General features: G+C 42.7%; 1 protein-coding gene across 8 annotated transcripts in view; it reads left to right on the top strand.

The window, feature by feature from the left end:
- CREB5 (cAMP responsive element binding protein 5) overlaps positions 1-20,228 on the top strand; it is a 262,459-nt gene that overhangs the window by 159,321 nt on the left and 82,910 nt on the right. Inside the window, exon 1 of one of the 8 annotated variants that reach the window (XM_083405048.1) lies at positions 7,310-7,489. The exons of the other annotated variants lie outside the window; for them this stretch is intronic. Coding sequence (XP_083261174.1) covers positions 7,443-7,489 — 47 coding nt within the window. The 5' untranslated portion in view covers positions 7,310-7,442. Of the gene's footprint in view, positions 1-7,309; positions 7,490-20,228 lie in introns of those variants that run through there. 8 annotated transcript variants of the gene reach the window in all.

Below are 20,228 nucleotides of genomic sequence, written 5' to 3'. Positions count from 1 at the left end.
GCCAATGGTTTGGCATTCTCTGATTTTGATCAGTTTTTGTGCCTTCAAATGCTATCTTGAGGTATTTTCTCCCCACTCAGAGCTATCTTATTCCAGAATAATTTTGGCATCTCGCTTCGCAGCGAGGCATGCTCTGTCTCTATCAATGTAGCCTTGTGGATAAAATTTCCCTATGGTTCTGTCCACTATAAAAACATGGGACACCCAAGTCGAACTGAACACTGAATAACTCCACATGGTTTTTGCAGTGGTCTGTGACCGAAAGGGTTCACTGGAAGCAATTTGCAAAGAAGTCCTTAGGAAACCACCTGGATGGTTATTTTAAATTAAAAAAGGAAGAGATGTCACATTTTTTTAAAAAAAATAAAAAATAATAATGCTAGGTTTAAGTCTTTGTACATGTGATAGTCATTAAAGCTTATTTAACCCTGAAATTTGCTGGCCCTCTTGATTCCACTGGGACTAGAAGGATCTAGGGTTGAAAAGGAAAAATAATGTCTGTGAAAATGAGTCTTCCCTCAATGGAGAACAATTATTTCAGAATTATTCTCGCCCATACAAATGGTAATATAGACATATATATTTTTCCAGCTTATGCAATCTATAGTTTGCAACACATCACATAGATTAGTTCAGATAGATCAGCTCGATTTAAGATGATTTGATACTATTCTAATCAGTGGAACTAGCATCAGCTGAAATTCAAGCACTCCGGTTGTGAACCGTAGCTGTAGTATAGAAATGACTCTGCACCAGTTGTAATCAGTCAGTGAGAAAGTTGTTTTGGATGCAAAACACAGAAAAGAGAGGATAAGCAAAGAGAAATTGTTAACTTACCAAAAGTTATTAGAGTGGAATCAAGGAGACTGCAAAGTGAAAACAAGGGAATAACTAACAAGGGGAAACCAATGGTTTTCTCACTTGGTATAGAACAAAAAAAGACTGACTTTGAAATACAATTGTGTGCGGATGGTGGACATGTTATTGCGAAAATGTATGAATTACTGTTGAAAATTGAAATGCAAGAAGAACAAGTTAAAGAACAGTGGGAACATATGTGGACCAAAGGTTTAAAATACACACTGTGTTAGGATTTAAAAGAAAACTTGTATAAAATGACATGTCAATGGTATTTAACTCCCGAGAAGCTATTTAGAATCTTTAAAATATTCCAAATAAGTGTTGGAATTGTGGTGAAGGTGGAAGGACATTTTACCATGATTGGTAGGCATGTAAAAAAAGCCAAAAAAAATTGGACATGTATACATACACTGATACAGAGATTTTTGAAGGTTAATTTTCAACTGAAACCAGAGCTCTTCCTGCTAGGGTTTATGGACATACAATTAGAAAAAGACTATGGAACTTCGTTTCAGTATATGATTATGGCAGCAAAACTTTTACATGCACAAAGATGGAAAGGCTCATCATTGCCAACTATGGAGGAATGGACTTAGCTGAGATGTCGTAACTGACATGTTTAATCAGAGAAAAGCCGTTGTTAACATTTACTAAAGATTTGAAACCTCTCGCAGACTTTTTGCGTGAAAAACAAAATGAACTATTTGCATTGGGGTTTGAGGATTGAATATAATTTTAGATTATAGAAAGTGGCTTTGCACGGTGTTATGTTGGTGTGGATGAGTTGAATAATGTTTATATATAGCAGACAGATGAAGAATCAGAGGTTCTTTATTTTCTTAACTTCCTTCCTTCCTTCTTTTTCTTTATCTCCTCTCTCTTTCTCTCCCCTTCATCTCTTCTCTATTTTTCCATCCTTTTCTCTTTCTCTCTTTTCCCTTTCCTCTCCTCCCCTCCCCTTTCTTTCCCCCTTTTTCCTTTCGGCCTGTCTTTTTATTTAGATTAACATTTTAGTTTTCATTAAAAAGAGAATACATAATAATCTTTGCATCCCCTTCCCCAAACTCTAATAAAATTTATCTTTAAAAAACAGAGAAAGTTGTTGATCAAATGTCTTGATCCTGAGCATGTTTTTTTGGATGTAAGTCCCACTTAACTCCAGTAGAACCTACTTCACGGTGAATTTAGGGCTTGTATGTAGGCGCTGCTTGTTTGTTTTTTTGTATGTAGGTGTGCACAAATGTATTTTTAATTAAACAACGATCTGTTTCAAGTTATGGATACACGTTCTAGACTTTTAAATGCTTTCCCCCTGTGCTTGCTTCAGCTGATGGTGCTCTTGCCAAATAATTGCTGGGTGGTGTGATTTTCAAAGCGTACACATTGCTCCTTTGTGCAGAGATACGAGCTTTGCAGCCAGAGTAGTGGAATTGTTAACCGTGCTTACATCAGACAGCTGTGATATCGGCCCCACCACCCTCTCCCCAAGGATGAGATACGCTGCAGGGAGGGGGGCTATAAACATTCCTCAGCTAGTCTGCAAAATTGGAGCCATGGGCACTGTTCTGAAGTTGGATCCCTTTGGAATTAAAATATCATTGACTTCCCATCCCATCAGCCTCTGTTCTTCAGAACGTCTGGATGTTAGAAATACTGTATATGAGGAATGCAAGGAGAAGAGAAAGGGAAGGAGAATAGAAAGGAGTAAAGTTAATACACACATGAAAAGGTGCAGCTTTGGTATCTGAGTGAGATTTCCTCAGAGGAAATCCTACATCATTTACAGGTCACAGGAAGGAAAATGGGATAACAGTGTTTCCTGTAAGGATTTCGGAGGGGGGGGTGTCAACAGACCTTGAAAATACCTGAGTTGGAAGCGACTTTTTAATACCCTCAAACCAGTCGTCTTGTTTTTAACTCTATTTAAGCATTTAGCTTCATTCAAAAACACATTTTGATTGAGAAATAGTTGATCCTGAATTGTTCCTCCGCTCACCTGTGTAACGACCACAGAACAGATAACCGAGGTGCCGAAATGTAATGCATCTTTTTCCCAAGTACGTTTAGAAAAGTGTGATGTGTAGTAGATGAACCTTTTATTAATTTTATGAAACCTATTCATTATGATGCAATGTTGAATTCACTGACCACCACATTCTATTGAACGCCCCTTTCCTTTTGAAAGGTTCTGTACTATAAGACAATATTTATAGTTAGTATACAGGTCCAGTATTGTAGCCTGTTGCACAGAGTGGCACTTTGGAGAACAGAATCGTGTGCAGGGACCCCAACTTCACTGTACAGGGGTGCTTTCTTCCTAGGAGCCAGTGTTGGAAACTACACCATTGGGGATGCTGGGTTGGGGTTGTGGAAAAGAAATATAAGCAACCACGCAAAGAAGATTTCTGGAACCAACAAAGAATGAACATGGGTGTAAACCTATTTTCAGGTTGATATAAGAATATTGTGCACCCGGCAGTTGTAAGCTTCCTCGTGTCACTGAAAACATTTAACAGGAAGGGTTGAGCAGCAAATAAACCTCTTTCCTGCTTGTCTCAAATATGCAATACAATCCCCTGCATGTGCTGCCATGGCTATAGCACATGGGTAGGCAAACTAAGGCCCGGGGGCCGAATCTGGCCCAATCGCCTTCTAAATCCGGCCCGCAAACAGTCCGGGAATCAGCGTGTTTTTACATTAGTAGAATGTGTCCTTTTATTTAAAATGCATCTCTGGGTTATTTGTGGGGCCTGCCTGGTGTTTTTACATGAGTAGAATGTGCCCTTTTATTTAAAATGCATCTCTGGGTTATTTGTGGGGCATAGGAATTCGTTCATTCCCCCCCCCCTCAAAATATAGTCCAGTCCCCCCACAAGGTCTGAGGGACAGTGGACTGGCCCCCTGCTGAAAAAGTTTGCTGACCCCTGCTATAGCAGATAAGGCTGGGCTATAGCCATACCTTCTAGAGATGGATGAGCGCCACACTTGCATCAAATTGATTTGAAAAATCACCTGACACGTTCCAGAAAAAGAAACATATTTTTATTTTATTCTATTACGATTTGGGATTATTTTTCTGAGCCTTTGGGGTTGCCACATGTCCTCTTTTCCCAGGACACACCCTCTTTTTCACGAGCACAGTCGTCATAGTGATCCCGAGTTAAAAGCAGAAGTCGGCAAATGTGCCCTTTTTTTTTGCTTTTCAAAATATGGCAGCCCTAGAATGACCGTATGTTCAGTCTCTTACTTGTGCCCCATTGAATGCACTCAGTAGAGGAAAATTAAGAGGCTGCAGGGGCAAAATGAAGCCTCTCCCCAGTGGAGGACCCACATGTAAATAATGGAAATGAATGAAGGCACAGTGGTACCTCAGGTTACATATGCTTCAGGTTACATACGCTTCAAGTTTCAGACACTGCTAACCCAGAAATAGTACCTCGGGTTAAGAACTTTGCTTCAGGATGAGAACAGAAATCGTGCTCTGGCGGCGCGGTGGCAGCAGGAGGCCCCATTAGCTAAAGTGGTGCTTCAGGTTAAGAACAGTTTCAGGTTAAGTACGGACCTCCAGAACGAATTAAGTACTTAACCCGAGGTACCACTGTACCATGCAGTGTGCAGCCTGTCTTTTTACACACTTGCAGATGCTGGGGTGCGTTCTGAACTGCGATAACATGTTACCAGACCGTTACAGTTTTTCGATGTGTGTTTAACTAAAAGAGCAAACAGATTCTTGTCTTTTAAAGCCATATAAGAGAGGCTATTGCAGAGTAAATGGGTGCAGTAACTCATACATCAGTCATTAGCAATGTCTGACCGGAGACAGGGGTTGGGTCCTGGTAGTGATCATTGGTCTGTATATAAGGGTGTTACAGGCATGCCCTATTTTCATCTGTAGGAACTTGGAGACTATGTGAGTTATGGCTTTTGCTTTTTTTAATGGTTTTGCTTTCCTTTTATTTATGAACCCGCCATCCTACGTTAGGAATGGTATTAGAAACATTTATTCAGTTGTTGGGGTTTTTTTTTTTTAAAAAAAAAACTTTTAAAACCAGATATTCCAAATCTTATCTATAAGTACCATTTCGTCTTTGAAATTTGGCTCCCAAGACTTAAACGCATTGAAATCCTTAAGAAAAAAATTAGAACTGAACAACCGGAACATTTTTATTCTTTTTACAGGAGACTTGCAATCGTTATATTTTTATTATTTGGTTTATAAAATGTATACCCCATCCTTTAGAATATTATTTTGCAGGGCAACTGGGAAATAAAAACAGAGGTGCTTCTGCATGTTGTTCCGTTGAAAGTAGCATGGAAATAAAAGAAAGCTTTAGAGTGATTAAACTTCTTTTTATTATGTTACAGAAGATGAGAAATCAATAACTGGTCATTCAGACATAAATGAGTTATGCAGGCCAATGACACAATGAACCAAACTTTATAACTACATATGATACTGTCAAGCCACCGACTTCAGTGGCGCCAGGAATAATTATGGCTGATCACCTCTAATTCCAAGCTGTTTCACTTGGTAACACTGTCACTTTCACTGGCCACATAGTATTAGTATCAAGTGAGTTTGCCCCATCCACAGAAGGGAATATGCCCTTCTTTATTTCCCTCCTTACCCAATTCGCAGCCGTAGATATTAGTCCCCAGAGATAGCAACAATTCATAGCTGTAACCAAACTGTCTGAAAATAACAGAGATGTTTTCTTAAATTTAAGTGATGGTCATGCCCATCAAGCTGGGAAAAAGTGATTTATCTTACGGGGGATATTTATTCTTCACCTCTGTAGAAGCATCATTTATGACAGCGGCTCCTGCTGCTGCAATTTGCACAACGGAAGCATCTTAGAAATGGGCTGCTGTTAAAATAATGGCAGCCACACAAGGTGCTTTTACACTACAACACTTTAGCAGTCCTCATAAGGTATTCTCCTGCAATGTGCTACAAGCGATGGTGTGCTGCAGTTATTTTCCCGTCCACATCTCAGAGGCACATCACTCTCTTTCACTTCCCATAACTCCCGAACAACTAGTAGTGTGAAATGTTAAAATCAAGTGGTACATAGATAACTGGTATTCTCTAGCCAAGCCCTCCAGCCTTTTATTAGACATTAGTTGGCTAGAGTATGGCGCTCATAACACCAAGGTTGCGGGTTCGATCCATACACAGGACAGCTGCATAGGCCTGTAATGCAGGGGGTTGGACTGGATGATCCTCAGGTTCCCTTCCAACGTTATGATTCTATGATTATTAGACTTTGCGCAATCAACCATGCACTGTCAGGTCTGCTGCAGAAACGAATGTTAATGGCGGCCTGGATTCAAATTCCCAGGAGATAACAAATCTCTTGATTCTTCCACCAGCTGACACTGTTGTTACCAGACATAGCAACTGTTTTAACAACAACCACAATAAAAACCCTTTTACTTTCTTTTTGTGCTAGCATGGTATCTGCTTCCCTCGAGGGAAGCACTGAATCGGTGCAAGAGGATCACTGCCGATGTGGTGTGCGTCGAGGACACGCAATGGTTTTGAAAAAGTGAAATAAAATGGTGGTCACGGGAGATGAAGTGGTTTTTTTAAAAAACAAAACCTAAGAGGCAGGAAATGGAGACCGGTGTCATGTCGTCAAGCCTCTCCTCACATGATGGTAGTGCGATCCTGATGGAAGCAGAGAAAACTGCTAAAAACCACACAAACACACCAGAGGTTGCGGGGGGGGGGGGAGCAAGTGTGGGAATTAATAACAATAGAATGCCAGCTATGAAAACGTTTTTAAAGAATTGCCTGGCTCCTCGGAGCAGAGCTTCTCCTGGGCTGTTACTACCAAAGCAGCACCATTCATTCTCTATGAACTGGGCCCTGGGCTGGCCTTCAAGAACAAGGGCGACTCTTCGATTTAAGACTTCTTGACAGATATGTCTGCGTTCATTTCCCTATAAGCCTAAGCATATTTCGAATAGTTTCTCTCTCCTGTTCCTGCTTGTTTCACCTCCTCTTTCCATAGCTGCTTTCCTCCCATTTGCAAGTCCTCCCTTTCTTCTTCTTCTTCTTCCTTGGGGTCTTAAAATGTGCGGGAATGCGCCTCTGTGTGTGTGTGTGTGTGTGTAGCATCTTCTGAGGGGGGAAGAAAGAAAACACACACACATACAAAACCATTAAATTTCCGACAGCCCCGTTCCCGGGGTCTGACTGTGATCTCGCCCAGGCAGCTGCTCGGGCCCTTGTGAGGCGGCACTGTTTCTCCCAGTGTTTACCCGTTTCCAATGGCAATTGCACCACCAAGTCTCTGTGCGTCTGGAACTTCGCCTGGGGCTGTTTTGGTTACATTGAAGTTTTTCAGCTTCAGCTCTGCCAGATTTAAATGGTGACTTCACTAGCACCGAGCTAAAAAGGAGAAAGGGAGGAGGAGGAGGGAGAGAGGCAGGCGTAGAAGAGAGAGAGAGAGAGAGAGAGAGAGGGCCAGAGCATTACATCACCATTTGGACTGGAATCAAATGGGAAGGATATGACTCACTCGGGCTAGTTAAGCTTTGGCTCAGGTTCTCGATACACTCATTCCAGGGCTCTCATGTTCTGCACCTCAGCAGGGAATTCAGACCCAGTGATGTCCATGAGGTTTGTTTTTAATTTTCCTTTTCTGATCGCGCTCTGCTCTCGCACGACTTACTACTACCATTCCTCCTCCTCTTACTACCACCAGTCAGACGACCACCTTTCTCTTGCTTTTATTTTTTTGCCTCTTGATTCATTTCCTCTGGGAGCATATATATATATCTCTCTCGTCCTCCCCACCCGCCCCCTTGTCCTTCTCTGCACTTCGGTGCAGTTTGCTTTCTGCTTACAAACATCCTCATCCTCTTCCATAAAGAGTTGTGGAGCGGATCCTCCGATCTGCACCGGCCCAAGAGAGGGAGCGCAGCAAACTTTCGAGCGAAGTTTCTTCCGAGGCTGCTGCGTCCTCCCCTCCCTCCTTCCCTGGCGTTGCTCTTTCGTTCCTAATCGGAGGAGACAGGGAGAGAGTTAAACTGCAGGGACCAATCATTGGGATGGTGATGTAATGTTGGAGCTGCAGGGTAGTTAAGTAATGTGAGATGTAGGGGGTCAGGGTTGCAAAGCGTTTACCTGCTCTCGAGGGGGTTTAAGTTTATTATCAGTTGCAGTGACTGCAACTGGCTTCAGACAGCAACCCCTAATTATTCACAGACTGCCCTTTTTTATCTTTTATTATTCAATGTAAAACTATAGTATAGTGTTTTCCTTTTCCTTTCTTAAAAAAAAAAAAAATCCCAACCTGATATTATCACAGCTGCGAATTATTTTCTGCTAGAATACACACACACACACACACACAGTTTTGAAACTGGGTTTTGAGGAAGGGCTTTGGGGGACGACGACTGCTTTTGAAATGAGACTGGTCAATTTGAGATCAGTTAACTGCTGTCTAATAGAGCGCATAAAAGGTTTCAGTGGTAAAGATACGCTCTCTAGGATATAAATCATTTAGGGTTGTGATTTGTGCGTCGTGTCCCAAAGGTGCCACTCAGGGCTTCAAGCTAATGCTTTGCCAACGCAGTTCTGCAAGCCATGCAACCACTTATTTATGTCGGTGGGGGAACTTACGACCAAAGCGATTTCAGGATTGTGGCTCCTGGGCGTTCACGCTCTTGCTCTCTGTTGCAAAGAGTCCCTGAGATTTATACCCTCCCTCCCCACAAACATACCTGTTAAGAAGAAAGCAAAATACTTGCCACATGTAGCTAATTCCTGGGAGGGTTGGGACAGGGCGTTTGGAATTTTAAACTATAAAGCATGCTAAATTAAAGCCTATATAAAACAATTTTACAAATAAATGAATCGCAAATATTGGGAATCTTTACATAGATGCGGGGCCCATTTCATATTTTATTTCCATAATATAATCTGTGCTTTGCCAGAATTTGAAACATCAGGTTTATTCCCTCCTCCTGCCCCCTTTGGCTTTCTAAAAGAAAATACAGTGGAAGAGGGTTAAATGAAAAAGGTAAAGGTGCTCTGTAGTATGACCTAGTAGCAGTCAGCTCAGTGACAACCAGACTTGCCGCATGGGTTCCTGGCGTCAGGTGCTCTGAATCAGCATATTTGACATTCAGGAAACCCATTTATGTGGAAGTGCCTTACATCTTATGTTGAAGTTATTTACGGTGAAAAAATAATAATGTGATAACAAACAAGCATTCCTCTCTCCTCCCCTCTCATGTGGACATTCCTTCCTTTGCCGTTTCAGACCTAATTTTGGAGTGTGCCAAATCCCATTTCACAGCATAGTTTAAACTGGATTTGCAAAATGCCGTTATGGCTAGCTAAAGGTTAGTGCTGACAGTGGCATAGAGGTAACAGTAATCAGAGGTGTCAACATTTGAGGGTGACTGGGCGGCTGATGTTGCACGTGTGTCATCAGGACTTTGGGGGGAGCCAGGAGTGGAGCTGAAAATGGTGGCAGTTCAGCTTCAATGGCCGGTGGCTCCTCCTGCCACGGCCACTGGCTGGGGGCTGCTTCCCCGGTCCTTCCCCTCCGTGGCAGGAGGAAGAGAAGAAGGAGCCAGCCACTGAAGTTGCACTGTGCTTGGCTCTGCACTTGGCCGCCTCCACCCCTTTTGAACATTGGGGGGCTGTCCCAAAAAATATGTCCAAATGGGCTCGGCTCCTAGGAGTTGGTGCACCTGACAGTAACCTTTGTTTGTTAGCCTACAAGCAGAAAGTTGTGGAGCAATGGCCACACAGAAGGAAAGGTGAAAGCCCCTGGAATGCTTCTGATGGATGAACCATGGTTGTATAGTGCAACCATGGTTGTATAGTACCTGTATCAGTCTTCGCTGGTGGGGCTGAACTAGACTCATCTCCTGAACAGTGGAAAGATTCTCCATAAACAACAGTTGTAACTGACTCATCCACATGAAAATGTTTAATTTGCCACAAGTGCAAAGCAGCACCCAAGATGTGTTGTGCCAAAGGATCTTGTGCAAGAAACAAGTTTATAAAAGATATTCCATTATATCCATGTAAATACGTCCCACTGCACACTGCCCATCAGAAGTGGGAAACGTCTGGGATCCTTAAAAAAGTGTTGCACAGAACAAACTTTTGGGCTTGTTCACATGTTATCTTGCGGGTTTTCTTTGCTCATGGGAGTTGATTGCTACCATTTGGTGGGCGGGGGTTTCAGGCAAGGCCATTTCTGCAATCTCTGCTTCTCCAAAGTACCGTACAGACTTCGAAAGTTGTGGTGACTGAGACCCACAAGTGCCTGGCTTGCCAGCTGCATTGCCGATTGCTCTTGTGAATGAGGAAAGTAGCTAAAAATGGCACAGAGTATGGTTTTCCATTCATAATCCATAGAGGACACCTGCCTTTTCAACAGCTTCCAAGTAGAGATCTAGTAGAGATCTATGAGCATCCAATATTTCCGTAAGCAGTGCTTACTACGCTGAAAAAAGTTACATCGACTCTATAGTATTGCTTTATTAAATTATTTTGACTCTATAGGGTTTATTTATTAAATTATCTTTAATCTATAGGATTTGTTTTTTAGATTTTGACCAGAGACTCTACTTTTAAAAATAGGAATGTACAAAGTACAGAAACTATAAAAAATACACTTGTGATGGAAAATATGATTTTATAAACCCATCTAACTATGAATCCGCTCAACAATTCCTGACCAATTATCAGGGAATCGCAGATGTTTTGTTTTGTTTTTTACCCTCCAGTTGCTCCTTCATGTAATGTTACTTTTTCAATTTCCTACAAGACATTTACTTACTACATTTTATTGTCTTGGAAGGAAGGTGGGCAGGAGAAACCATTCTTTATCTTGGCAAGAATTCTAAAGATTCGGTGGGTGGAGAGAACTGTCCTGGTTGCCCATTTCTACGCTCTAAACAACCAGATAGCAAAAAAGGAAAGGAAAGGAAAGGACAACACCAAAGATTTTCCTTTTTTGCCTTAAACTTTCCTTGGCTGTTCCAAAGTTTCTGTGAAGTTATTTAATTCAGTCCAACAGATTAAGGGGAAATTTATTGTTTTCCTGACTATGGGTGCTTCCCCTCCAGTCACCACAAAATTTAAATGTCAGCCCACGGTGTCTGTAACATGCAACTTGTGTTTCCTCTTTTCTGACTCGTTATTTAAGATGTGTAATTGAATATAAGATTCATGATAGGTCAGATTGAAGGTCAGTCTAGTCCAGCCTACTCCCCACCCACCCCTCCACACTGGCTGGCCAGATTCTTCTAGAACAGGGGTAGGCAACCTAAGGCCCGGGGGCCGGGTGCGGCCCAGTCACTTTCTCATTCTGGCCCATGGACAGTCTGGGAATCAGCGTGAATGTCTCCTTTTATTTAAAATGCATCTCTGGGTTATTTGTGGGGCCTGCCTGGTGTTTGTCCATGAGTAGAATGTGCCCTTTTATTTAAAATGCATCTCTCGGTTATTTGTGGGGCATAGGAATTCGTTCATTCCCCCCCTTCAAAATACAGTCCGGCCCCCCACAAGGTCTGAGGGACAGTGGACTGGCCCCCTGCTGAAAAAGGTTGCTGACCCCTGTTCTAGAAAGCCCTCAAGGAGGCAGTAATCCTCCCTTTGCTCTTATTGCTCCCAAAACCAGTATTAATTGCCTTTGAAAATTGATGTTCTATTTAGCCACCATATGGCCTCCATACATTTGTCTAATTCCCATTTAGAGTGACATAATCCTGTGGCCACCATGAGCACATTTTGAACATAAGCATTCTCCTTGTTAGATCAGACCCAAAGGTTTATCTGGTGTTGTTTTCCACATGGACCACTGCTTTTGTCCATATCTAGCTCAGTATTTCCAAAATGGCGGGCAGCAGCTCTCCAAGCTTCCAGCCGGGGGACATTCACCATTTTATCTTGAGATGCTGAGGATTGGATCTTCTGTATGGAAAGCAGAAGCTCTACCACTGAGCTAGAGTGCTTATGGGAAGCCTGAAAGGAGGACATGAAAGCAATAGCACTCTCACTTGGATCAATTGGCAGTGAATTCATAAATGGACCACACAGCATGTGATGAAGTGCATTGGTTTTTGTCCTGACCTTATTGCCAATACATTTCATTTGGTGAACCAACATTCTAGTATTATAGGAAAGCAACAGAAAAGTAATTTCTACTCCCTTTCACTGCCGCATGTGCACACTAAAAGGTAAAGGGACCCCTGACCATTAGGTCCAGCCGTGACCGACTCTGGGGTTGCGGCGCTCATCTCACTTTACTGGCCGAGGGAGCCGGCGTACAGCTTCCAGGTCACGTGGCCAGCATGACTAAGCCACTTCTGGCGAACCAGAGCAGCGCATGGAAACGCCGTTTACCTTCCCGCTGGAGCAGTACCTATTTATCTACTTGCACTTTGGCGTGCTTTCAAACTGCTGGGTTGGCAGGAGCTGGGACTGAGCAACGGGAGCTCACCCCGTCGTGGGGATTCGAACCGCCGACCTTCTGATCAGCAAGTTCTAGGCTCTGTGGTTTAACCCACAGTGCCACCCACGTCCCCCATGTGCACACTATCAGGTACTAAATGGGATCTTTCCCCCTCACCCCTGACACCAGCGTAACATAATAGGATGAAATATATTTTTTCTCCTTCTACAATGGATCCAGTAGATTTTCTCGAAATTCGTTGCAACAATATATCACAAACACAGTCTGTTTCTCAGTGAAAAGGTTGTTTAATCGTCTGCCATCCCTTAACATCTACCATGGAGTACATTTCTGGCCTCTGCATCTCAATAAGTATATTTTTAGAGCTGGAAAAGGTGCAGATGAGACAACCAAATTGACCAGGGACCCGAAACATCTCTCCCATAAAGTAAGGTTACAATGTTTGGGGCTTTTTGTTTTTGTTCTTTCTTTGTGTTAAAAAAAGGCAATTAAGTTTGGATATAATAAACATATACATGATGTGGACAAAGTTGACGGAGAAGTTTTTGTTATTCTCCCATAATATTAGAGCCAGGAGTCATGCAAGTGAGGCAGCCTGGCAGGAGACTGAAGATAGACGAAAGGAAGTCCTTTCTCAAACAGCACAAAGTTAACCTATTAAATTTGCTATGGCTCCCAACTTTATCGATCGCTTGTTAATATTTACATGTACAGTAACCAATTAGAATACATCTATGAATTACATATTAATTCCAGCTCTTTGAGGAAGGTTGAGAGTGTTGTAGCTCCTTTAGAAACGAAGGACACGTCCCGATACCAGTTTTCCGAGCAATGAAAGCTACAAATGCAGAATTGAAGCAGGAAGTATCTGAATATACAAACAGGAATGGTTTTAGCTTCCCTTATGTGGAAGCACCCTCTTATCTCTGTTGTCAAAGATTTCGTTGAAAAGCCACACGTCAGTCTAGAATTTCCATTCATTTAATGTGGGTAGGGATTTTAAGTGTTCTGTCTTGGTTATGCTGTCTTTGTTTTAGGATTGCCATATGTCCTCTTTTCCCAGGACACGTCCTCTTTTTCACAGGCACATTCGTCATAGCGACCCATAGTTAAAAGTAGAAGTCGGCAAATGTGTCCTCTTTTTTGCTCTTCACAAAATGGCAACCCTAAGAAAACCTTTCAGGTCTGCGTATTGATATTGACCAACATTTTCCAAGGGATCAAAATTAAGGTATGCAAAATAGCCATATTTGCAGACTTTAGCCTGTTCATAAAAGATGTTTTTGTAGGCAAAATCTATGATGAACATAAATAAATCATCAGTTCTGGGTTCAAAGGTTATTGGGAGCTTGGGCAATTTGCCACCATAGACCTCTTCTTCTCTTGAAGGCACCACTGCCCACTCATTTGCCCCAGTGCCCAATCCATACAACCACTCAGAAGGGAAAGTGGAAAGCAGGTGGAAGATGCTGTTGTATCTCCCCACCCTTGCCATTGCTTTCTTGCAGTGTTATTTTTTCTAGAAAAAGAAGAGGTCCTGGAACTCACCATGAATGCCTCCCTTGTTCTGTTATAATGGCAATGGCGCCCACCTGAGAGTTCTGCCTGGGGGGGGGGCGGGAGCCCTGCTTTCATGACTGGAGGCAACAGGTGAACAGAGGTGGAGACAGCAAACAGAAAGAGGAGCAGGAATAGTAGCCTGTGTGCAGAATGGCGCTGGGCTCCCTTTAAGGGTACAGGCCACAACAGACACCCAATGAGGCCTACAGCTGACATCCAAGTACTCAAATGGCATATACAAAAAAAAAAAAGATATTTTGGGTGAGAAAAATAAATGGCTTAATTATTGCATTTTGAAAGAAAGCCAGTGGGCCTTTACTGCCAGGAAGCGTGTGGTGCTGTGGGTTAAACCACTGAGCCTAGGACTTGCCATTCAGAATGTTGGCGGTTTGAATCCCCGTGACGGGGTAAGCTCCCGTTGCTCGGTCCCTGCTCCTGCCCACCTAGTAGTTCGAAAGCACGTCAAGTGCAAGTAGATAAATAGGTACCGCTCTGGCGGGAAGGTAAACGGTGTTTCCGTGCGCTGCTCTGGTTCGCCAGAAGCGGCTTTGTCATTGCTGGCCACATGACCCAGAAGCTGTCTCTGGACAAACGCCAGCTCCCTCGGCCAATAAAACGAGATGAGCGCCGCAACCCCAGAGTCAGACACGACTGGACCTAATGGTCAGGGGTCCCTTTACCTTTATCTAAAATATGTACGGCTAGAATACCTGGGACAGCTAAGTCAGTAGAGCATGGGAGTCTTAATCTCATCATACGTTCAAGCCCCATGTTGAGCAGAAGATTCCTGAATTGCAGGGGGTTGGACTAGATCAGAGGTTGGCAACCTAAGGCCCATGGGCTGGAAGCAGCCCATGAGGGTCGCTTAACTGGCCCATGAGCCGCCCCCAAACCGAGCCGCCCACTTGGCGCGTCCCCGCATGCTGCGCTAAACCGGTGCAGAGTGGTGTGGAGACTCTCTTCCACCTCTCCAGAAATCGCTTCTGCGCAGGTGCAATTTTCAGCGGCTGGGCATGCGCAGAAGTGATTTCCTGCGCTGCAGACATGTGCAGACGCAATTTCCGGCATCATGCTGCGCTGGTCCAGCCCACAGAGCATCTCCGCGGGAGTGATCTGGCCCATGCCCAGTAAGCCTCGACCCCAAGGCCCCTTCCACCTCTAAAATTCTATGGTTCTACGATTCTAAGGTTTCTATGCAGGTTAGTAAAAACTATGGGATCTGCAACTGTATTTGCATTTGTCAAATAGTAGGAATTCTTGCTGTGAAAATGTTCAGAACTTGTGTTTTCCTGACAGTGATATGGTGACGCCCCTTGGTGGCTCCTCCTCTGCATCTTGAGGCATGTAATTAAAAAAATAAAATAGTGGATTAGCTGAAGCATGTGTTTACGTGATTGTGGCTAATGTCAGAATTTTAATTGACTTTCCTATTTTTCTCGATCTGGGGGCCCGTATCATGTTCCAAGGACTTCGTTAAACAAAAGGTTTGAAATACGTTTCAAATTAGAAAAAGAAAAAAGAAATGCTTAAGTTAATAAAGATGTGGGATTCATTTACAAAGGAAATACGGGCCACGGGCCAAGAGCAAGCCAAATATTTTGCCAACAGTTTCCCAGTTTACCATCTTTGCATATCACTGCCTTCACCAACTCTCGTCACACTGGCATCTCTCTTTAAACTGATTTAGGTTTACCTACTTGAAATATTTTTTTATTAGAAGACCCTATTTTATTTCATTATACCCCTGGACTGAGCAGCTAAATACAAGCACATAATTAATGTTACTATATTCCTAAGTAAAGGGGGGCATTATTTTTCCAGGCAAGGCCTAGCTCAGCTTAGTGCTAAACTACATGTTGCATGCAAATTATGTATTAGCCTAAAAGTCCTTTTTGAAAAGGAAAAGCCACTTTTAGAGGGAGCCATTGGGATAGCAGATAGGTGGCTAATGGGGAGACTTCAAGGCTCCCCTACCTGCTGTTTTCCCTCTTCAGATTACCTCCTCCCCAAGTGACTTTCCCCTCTTTGAGTTTCAAATGTGTCCTTGGAATTGTGATACAAGCAGCAGACACTGGTTTTCCTTTTCCAGTCACCTTCCCACAGAAGCAACTTTTCTTCTCCAGGAAGGAAAAACTGGGCTTCAGTTTTGCTTAGGTGTGTAACGTAAGTGTGCCCCTCTTATTTGATCTGTCAGCAGTTTTTGATACAATCGACTATGCCATGGTGTCCTCCTGAATTGTACCTCAAAGTTGGAGGCATTGTTCTTCAGCCGTTTTGTTCCCACTGGGTGACTGTATGTTGCCCCACCTCCTTCCAACTATGCTATAGCGTCCCGCAGGCCACTCCTTTGTCCCCAGTGCTTTTTAGCATCTATACGAAGCCATAGGGAGCAGTCGTCAGAAGATTTGAAGCATAGCGTTTGCACTGTGCTGATGACACAGCTCTACTTCTCTGTATCATTTGAAGCAGGAGTTTATGTGCAAGTCTTGAGCTGGTATCTGGATAACTTGGTGGCCTGGAAGTGGGCCACTATGGAGCAAAAGGAAGGAAAGTCTGTAAAATTGGACCTTTGCCTGTTTTGGACAGGGTCACACTCCTCCTGAAGGAGTAGATTCATAGTCTTGTTTATACTCACTGACTCATCTTGATTACAGACAAACCTTGGTTGTCCAACGTAATCCGAAACGTTCGACAACCGAGGCATGGCTTTCGATTGGTTGCAGGAGCTTCCTGCACTCAAACGAGTAGGATAGCATAAATCTGTGACTAATCTATCTATATTACTTGTGTAGATGTTTTGAGGACACACACACACTGTATCCTATGAACCATCCTGAGAGAATCTGATGCAAGAGTGGTATATAAATCCAATAAATAAATAGATAATAAAATTTGATTCAAGTTTTTAGTTTCTTTAATTCCCTGTCCCAGACATTATTTATTACTTGCTAAGTCTTGTGAAGAAGAAGGACCAAACATTTTAATAACGCCTCAGTGACGAGTAAGGAGAGGAAGATAAGACCAGTCCCAATGCTGAAGGGGTCTTGTTTAAGAGATTGAGAATTTAGAAGCCTGAGTTATGAGGCATTTCAGGGTGGAAATCAAAAGTATTGATATCCAAATTTCAACACACTATCTTTTTCACAGGGTATGGTATCTTTTTCACATGGTACAGGGCATGGGGTCAGTTGCTAGTAAACTGTTCTTACACTTGAATAGTATATATTATAAAAGATTGGATATGCTAGTCTAGTGAGGATGCACTGGCCAATGTTACCTTTTATTTTTACTTGTTTTGCTCACAAGCAACTTCTGGTCAGCTTGTTTGTTTGTTTGTTTGAATGTTTGAATGTCTATAAGATTTCTTACTTGCCTTTCCCCATAAAGTCCCATGACGCATAGGACTTTAGAATGTAGGATTATAAAACCAAATAAAGGCAATACAATTGCAATATAAGTACTGTAAAACTGTTCCAAGTACAATAAAACGGTTTAAATGCCTCGTGTTGTTTCAGTGTAACAGTAGTTTGATTTGGATAGCAGGAGAAATGGTCCACAGGGAAAGAGATAAGTGTGTGTGTGTGTTGCAGTTTGTTTGTCTTTTCTTGGAAAAAAAAATAGTTGAGAGAAGCCTTTCTATCTTTTCCTGGCTGCGGGCTTTAAACTCTTTTATAGAAGTGTTCCATTTTGTATTCTTTCTCCTAATAATGTGTCAAATCTTCACCTCACAACCGGCAATGATTCATGGAAGTCAACAATATTAACTAGGCTTACCTCAGCTTGAAACAACTGTAGTTCATTAATTAAAGTTGGACAGATCTTCTGTTTTCCTTACGTGAAATTATTCAGTAAATAATTGGGAAATTAAAAAGGCACTACTTTTGCCAGTAATTTGGGTCAGCAATTAAGATCTATCAGTATCAATTATAATCTCTTACTTCTACTTAGCCTCTTGTTGTCAGTATGAGTTGCTTTCCCCCATTTTTTGCCAACTTTTCAGACAAGGTTTCATTTAGTCACAGTAGCTGGTGGATGACTGAACAGAGTGTTTGCATTGAATTCTGAAAAATCTGTGGGTGACATCCAAAGGTGATCATCACCCCTGGAATGGACTTCTCCTCACGCAGCGGGACTCCCTCCCCTCTCCAACCGCTGCAGTTCCCCATGCGCACCCAAAAAGGTGTTATGGGGGTCAGGATTCCCCAGAGCAAATTTGGGAAAGGGGCTGCAATGGAGAGGAAAAATACCAGAAACTGGTATTTCTGACTTTTAATACAAACCTATCTCCTTATCAGGGACACGGGTGGCACTGTGGGTTAAACCACAGAGCCTAGGACTTGCCAATCGAAAGGTCGGCGGTTCGAATCCCCGCGGCGGGGTGCACTCCCGTTGTTCGGTCCCAGTGCCTGCCAACCTAGCAGTTCGAAAGCACATCAAAGTGCAAGTAGATAAATAGGGACCGCTTACTAGCGGGAAGGTAAACGGCGTTTCCGTGTGCGGCTCTGGCTCGCCAGAGCAGCGATGTCACGCTGGCCACATGACCCGGAAGTGTCTCCGGACAGCCCTGGCCCCCGGCCTCTTGAGTGAGATGGGCGCACAACCCTAGAGTCTGTCAAGACTGGCCCGTACGGGCAGGGGTACCTTTACCTATCTCCTTATCACGATGACTAGAAAATTGATGTCCTGAACTTTTGTACATAATGCCAAGCTTATAATGAACAAGATCATGTCAATTTGAAATTGAAACACTTTATTTTTTAACTGCTTGAAGAATACAGGAAGGACTGTGAATGCTGTTGCTTTCAGCTGGAAATGGGTATAGGTATGAAGAAGCTGATTTCTGTGGAGTTTTCCTCAGAAAAGGGAAAAAACTCCACAGAAAACACCGTATTTGTACCTATACCCGTTAATAGCATTCTTTCTGAGTAAAATGAGGCAAGTGAGAGGCAAATGGGGAAAGGAATGTTGCAAGTTCTGATGGGAGAAAAGAAATTGAAAATAGTCTCAACCAGAAACCCGTTATAGTTAGTACTCTGCATTCAGAAACTTGCATTTGCTAGGGGGGAAACTGTATTACAGTGGTACCTCAGGTTAAGTACTTAATTCGTTCCGGAGGTCCGTTCTGAACCTGAAACTGTTCTTAACCTGAAGCACCACTTTAGCTAATGGGGCCTCCCACTGCTGCTGCGCCACCGCCACACGATTTCTGTTCTCATCCTGAAGCAAAGTTCTTAACCTGAGGTACTATTTCTGGGTTAGCGGAGTGTGTAACCTGAAGCGTCTGTAACCTGAAGCGTATGTAACCCGAGGTACCACTGTATTAGCTTGTATTATTAGCCTTTGACTGCCATAGCAAGCATGGAGAACCTCACTAAGAAGACACTTCCATTAGCTGTAGAGCTATAAGGTTGGACTCTAATGTACATGTTGCAAAGTAAGGGAAACAAAATTGGAGCCATTTCTACCCTCTGCACACTATGTATACCAATTTTGTGTAGTATTACTTTCTTGTTCATCTAACTAGTTCCATTTGTGGATCTGCGATTCTGGTGCCTTTTGCCTCTCCTATACACCTGTTCTTTTACCTCTATTCCTATTTCAACCTTTCCTTAAGACATATGTGGCAGGAAATACCACTTTGGACCAAGTTGCCAGTTGCTCCAAAAAGTGAGAGGGAAATAATCCTGGAGAAATGATGGTGGGACAAGCAGAAGAGGCAGCTGTTTCACAGAAAAGCTGGAAATTGTGCAGTCTTGATGTGGTTCATATGCCACTGGGTTCTTAATTTTTTTGTTAACCCACCCTTGAAAAGGATTACACCTGGTCCACTCTGGGACAGTGCAGATTTACCCCTAGATACTAAGGGTGGATCTCATTTTATATGTTGAGCAATGAAGCCTATTTTTCAGTGGGAAACAAGTGAGACTCACTGAGAACAGATCCCTGATCTGTGCATGCTTTGCGTGCATGGTGTTGATGGTTCAGAAGAAGAGTTGACTTCATATTTTATATGCATTAGCACTTTCTCATGAATAGCTGAGATACATGTTTATTTGTAGTCATAACTCTACCACAAATTAAAATCAGACTCTTATGAAGAGAAGCTCAAGGAGATGTCAGAAATGATACAAAATGACACTTAACTCCAAACCCCAGACACCACATTTATCCAAAGAAAGGGATAAGACTACAGTAGGAATAAGACCAGGAGCTGAGTTATTTTCGCTGATTAAATTTTCAGCCACAAGCTAAAGAACAAACAGCTGCTATATACTTCTGTCTAGTGTAAAGTATTTTCTCACATTTTTCTTTTATGCTCCTAGTTATAACTGCACACATCCAAGCACAGTAGTATAA

This window comes from Podarcis tiliguerta (genome assembly GCF_965153285.1).
Source record: "Podarcis tiliguerta genome assembly, chromosome: 12".
NCBI lineage: Eukaryota > Metazoa > Chordata > Lepidosauria > Squamata > Lacertidae > Podarcis > Podarcis tiliguerta.
Note: the sequence above shows the minus strand (reverse complement) of the source record. Positions and strands in the feature narration are given on the sequence as shown.